This window comes from Genypterus blacodes, unplaced genomic scaffold, assembly GCF_046128005.1.
Source record: "Genypterus blacodes isolate CSIRO-AG114 ecotype Tasmania unplaced genomic scaffold, CSIRO-AGI_Gbla_v1 ptg000067l_1, whole genome shotgun sequence".
NCBI classification, from domain to species: domain Eukaryota; kingdom Metazoa; phylum Chordata; class Actinopteri; order Ophidiiformes; family Ophidiidae; genus Genypterus; species Genypterus blacodes.
This window is the reverse complement of record NW_027466879.1, coordinates 6,470,001-6,474,297: the sequence shown is the minus strand read 5'-3', so window position 1 is coordinate 6,474,297 and position 4,297 is coordinate 6,470,001. Positions and strand designations below refer to the sequence as shown.

Genomic DNA, 4,297 nt, shown 5'->3' with positions numbered 1-4,297 from the left:
TTCTGTAATCAGTTTATTGGCAAAGTGAAAGTGAGTAAACATTAACTAATCCAGCTAGCTACCAGAAGTCCCATCTAGCTTCAACAGCCGTACCCTTAAGGAAACGTGTGAGGGTTAATGGTATGGTTTCATACATAGACTGTACATTAAAAAGAGAACAGAATGATAATTTTGTACATTATAAAAACAAGGCGCATGCATTCCAAATAATTTGCTATGATAAACAAATTTCCTTTTTCGAGATGGATTCTTGACAAACGTAATCCTTTCACTCATAAATAGGACTTTAAACATTTTACTTTTGTCATATTCAAAGTTCATATCAAAGAAATATCAAACTTTTGACATTTGTAGGCCAAATATGGGAGCTAACAACATTAAGCTTGTCATCAAAGACAATTGTAAACTGGATGTGATCTTTCTGGAGTCGGACAGACGGATTATGCCAGGATTATTTCTATTATTTAAAAAATTATTTCCAAAAACACGCCAACCACTAAAGGATAGAATACATGAGAAAGAATACAAGAAAAGAAAAATCTATTTTTAAAAAAAATTCAAAGAATCACCAAAACTGGCAACATTTTTTGGATTCAATTCACACACACACACACACACACAAACACACAACGACCCAAACTTATATACAGTGGACTAAAAACACAATTCACAAGAACTCAAAACACTGGTACACAGAAATTAAAAAACATATTTTCCAGTTGTCCAATTAAGTTGTCAAGCAGAATTGCCCAAACTTTGGTTGGCTTCTGTCATTATGGAGGATAAACACAGAGCTCCACTGGGAAATTTACTTGCAAATGCACAGAGAAACGTTGGTCAATTCTCTCTCTTACCATCATTTCATTTTCCTTCGACTCAATCTCTCATAAATATTCAGCATCGCTCTTATCCAAAGTTCCATACTAAAGTCTCTAAAGTGCTCCAGTGAAACCGGACAGGAAAAGAAACAACAACATGGAAGTGACTTAAAAGCAGAATAAAAACATACATTTACGTTGTTTCACGTAATACGAGATTCTTTGTTCCCGTCTCTCACTCTCTCTGTGCACCAGCAGTTCAGCGCTCAGTTCACTGGGCTGAACCGAGCCTCAGTACTTTGGCACTTTGGTGTAATCCTCTGTGTGTACGTTCCTGCACAGGCACATGGACAGAATCATCCCCAGCAACTGTGAAACAAACAAAAACACAGACACAAAGTTGTTAGATCTCCAACAATCCTCTTTACAACCTGTGCATGAGTTACATTAAAAGTGTGAAAACAAATGGAGGCACTGTAGTATAGAGGTTTTAAAAACACAGTGTAAGCTGGGTGTGTTGCTGTACCTCAATAACAGCCACGCCAAGGCAGATGCCCGCGACCACGCCGATGTTTGTGAGGAGCCAACTCTCCACACTGGCAGCACAGCCCTGATCAAACACAAGGCAAAGGGGGTGAATGTGGCAGGACACAAAAATCAAGTTTATCTGTAAAGATAAATGACTGAACATGCACAGTCTATTATAGTGACTTATCAAGTCCAATTCAAATGAATGCAGAGAACCAACACTGTATTTTGCACTCTGGGTGACTCTCAGGCTGCGTCAGACAGGACAAAGTAAACTGGTAGTGACTTGTGAATGAAGTAATGAACCTGATAAGAGAAAGAGATACACACATTTTCCCAGGACTCCTTAACTAAGCCACTACTGCATTAATCTGATGCTTTAGAGACCAAAGCTGCTCTGTTGTAGCTCAACACAATCTAGAAAAGGCTTGTTGTTGCTGCCCTCTAGTGGTCAGACTTTACGTAAATAGTTTAAAGTAAATACAAATATATAAACCTCAAGATTGAGAACTGGAATGCTTTTAAGTAAAAGCGGATTTTGTAAAATCTGTGGCATAACAACTGCAATGCTGCTAAAGTCACCTAACAGAAGTCTAATTCAACAAAACACAGCATTTTTATACGATTATATTATCCATTTCACTGCATACATTTCACCAAAAATGCTGAAATGTTCATGTCTTGGCACCTGCACACACTGTGGATCAGTTAACACCTAAGTAACGTGGAAGTGGTGACATGCATCATGTGTGAATTGCAATTGAAAACAGAAGTGAGGGAATCATGTTTCTCACTTCATTTAAAAGTTGGTAACGTAACTATTTGTACATATGCCGAATATGAAACAAGGCAAAGAAGCAGGAAATAACATTTAGTTTCTCTTTGTTTCTTTATTTTCATATAACATTAGATGATGATTAGAATGTTGATGGGTTGAAGTTGTAATGCTGAGTGAGAAGAAAGTAAAGGTTGTTCTATGCATATTCTTGGTGTTTCTTTGTTATGTAGACCTATTTAAACTTTGTGAATATAAATAAATAGTATAAAAGTCACGATTCCCTATAATTGCCACAAATTCAGGAAATTACGGCCACAAAATTAATGGCAAAAATCACATAACAAATTGTGCAATCTACACTGATGTCTCTGACCCTTTGATCAATAGTAAGGCCAAGCAGGACTGTATGAGCAACACACCGTCACTCAACCATCTGCTGGAACAGGACTGTCCGCCTGCATTCCACCCGCATATCTACCATGTCGGGAAAATGATCAGGTGAGGATGTAAAGAAATGTTGTTTACCACATCGTATGCAGGCCAGTCAGACGTCTGGGCCTCGCAGAAGCCGCTGCCAGACGAGTTTCCGGTGGCTGCAGTCACGTTCTGACAGGAGCAGGGGAACAGCAGCTGAGTGCTGTTGACGATGACCATGTTGCTGTTCCAGTCGGCACGACTATTCCAGCCGCAGCACTCCATCTGGACAGAGACAGAGCGGGACAGAGAGGACTGAGCTGAGCCTGATGCCAGAGAAGGAACAGACCATGATAAATAACCTTTAAAGGGGATTTGAGTTGAGCGTCTTGGTTTGCCAGGAATGAAAAAGTGTTGACTTTGAAAGCTTAGAAAAAAATGAGACAGCCAAGATCAGTGTCGTCCCTGACAAGACCAAAGATGAAGAGCTGGGTAGGAAGCTTCCTCGTCCGGGTTTGGGAATGACGGATCACCACATATCCCTGTGACATTTACATCCACACTCATAACTGTAACAGATTTCTGCTCAGCCTATGAATTTTTCTCACAACTGTACTAATTACCCAAATCCCTGCCTGAAGCTCCATTGGGGAGTCGGGCGGCAATTTATTTAATGCGGTTGAAACTGAACCCAGCACCGCAGAGTCCAACTCACGGTGCGCTGGATGAAGTCCCAGGCCTGCTCCGTGGCTGTGTTGTTTCCAGGATAGCTGTCCAGCACTCCAGCAACCACCTTCGTCAGCTCCTCATTCAACTGCAATACAGAGAAGAAACAGTTGATGGTGCTGCTTAAATGAAGTCCTGTAAAATTCACTGTAGGAGGTGAATGACGGTTATTAATTAAAAGTCCGCTCAGGGTTTAGAGACGGACCAGGATAGAAAGCGGCATCACGTCAGGCTGAATGACACTAGATATGACAGCACAGTCCCTCTGCTGCCGTCAGCCATCATTATTACTCATCTCATCCTCTGGATCATATTTGCTGTGTTTGCAGTTCCATGGAGTCAAAATGAAAATCAACAGTGAGGCAGAATTGAGTTTTTACAGCCCAAAGTGCTTGAGAACCTGAGGTGATCTGGAAATGTGGAAATCTTTAGACATAAACCCTTAGAAGACAGATGACAGGTGGGGGACACACTCAGATGGATCCAGATGTGTAAGTTTAAGTTTAAGTCATTACATTATTACTTCTACAAAATGACTGCCACCTTTGTGATGAAGTGAGAAGTAAAATATGAAATTATCTTATACTATCCAAATAACCCTACAAAGGTCTATTTGTAATTAGCAGTGCAGCAATAATGGTCTGATGATTTCACGGTGCCGCTGCAGACCAGGTGCAGATCATCTGTGTTTGATGGTGATCAAACCCAGAGCCATGGATCTCAGTTTGGCTGAAGAGAGTTCCAAAAGTTTCTTACTGATGTTCAGATACAATAAACGGGAATCCATCTGCACACCAAAGTCCTGCTTTTTATAGCAGGTCAGATGGTTTATGGCAAAGCGGAGAGGACCAGCTGGATCAGTCAGGAAGCACGAGCTCATGATCCTGTTTTCACAGCCAAGACGATGTCTAGCTCGCGTCTCGGACAGTTCCTGGTTTGATGTCATCTCAGACATGTGCACGCAAGCAAACTTCTCTGTGTTTAAATGGATGTTACTGTATCGCTGAGCAGCTTCTGAAAAGTGTTTCTTCAA

The 4,297-nt window shown here is 40.9% G+C and overlaps 1 protein-coding gene across 1 annotated transcript in view; it reads right to left on the bottom strand.

Moving 5' to 3' along the window:
- The window catches only part of LOC143004833 (CD82 antigen-like), a 16,677-nt gene continuing 12,380 nt past the window's right edge, over positions 1-4,297 (bottom strand). Inside the window, exons 6-9 of the mRNA XM_076155989.1 lie at positions 3,254-3,352; positions 2,650-2,823; positions 1,345-1,428; positions 1-1,187 (exon numbers count right to left, since the gene is read on the bottom strand). Of these exons, the coding sequence (XP_076012104.1) occupies positions 1,110-1,187; positions 1,345-1,428; positions 2,650-2,823; positions 3,254-3,352 (435 nt within the window). The 3' untranslated portion in view covers positions 1-1,109. The remainder of the gene's footprint in view (positions 1,188-1,344; positions 1,429-2,649; positions 2,824-3,253; positions 3,353-4,297) is intronic.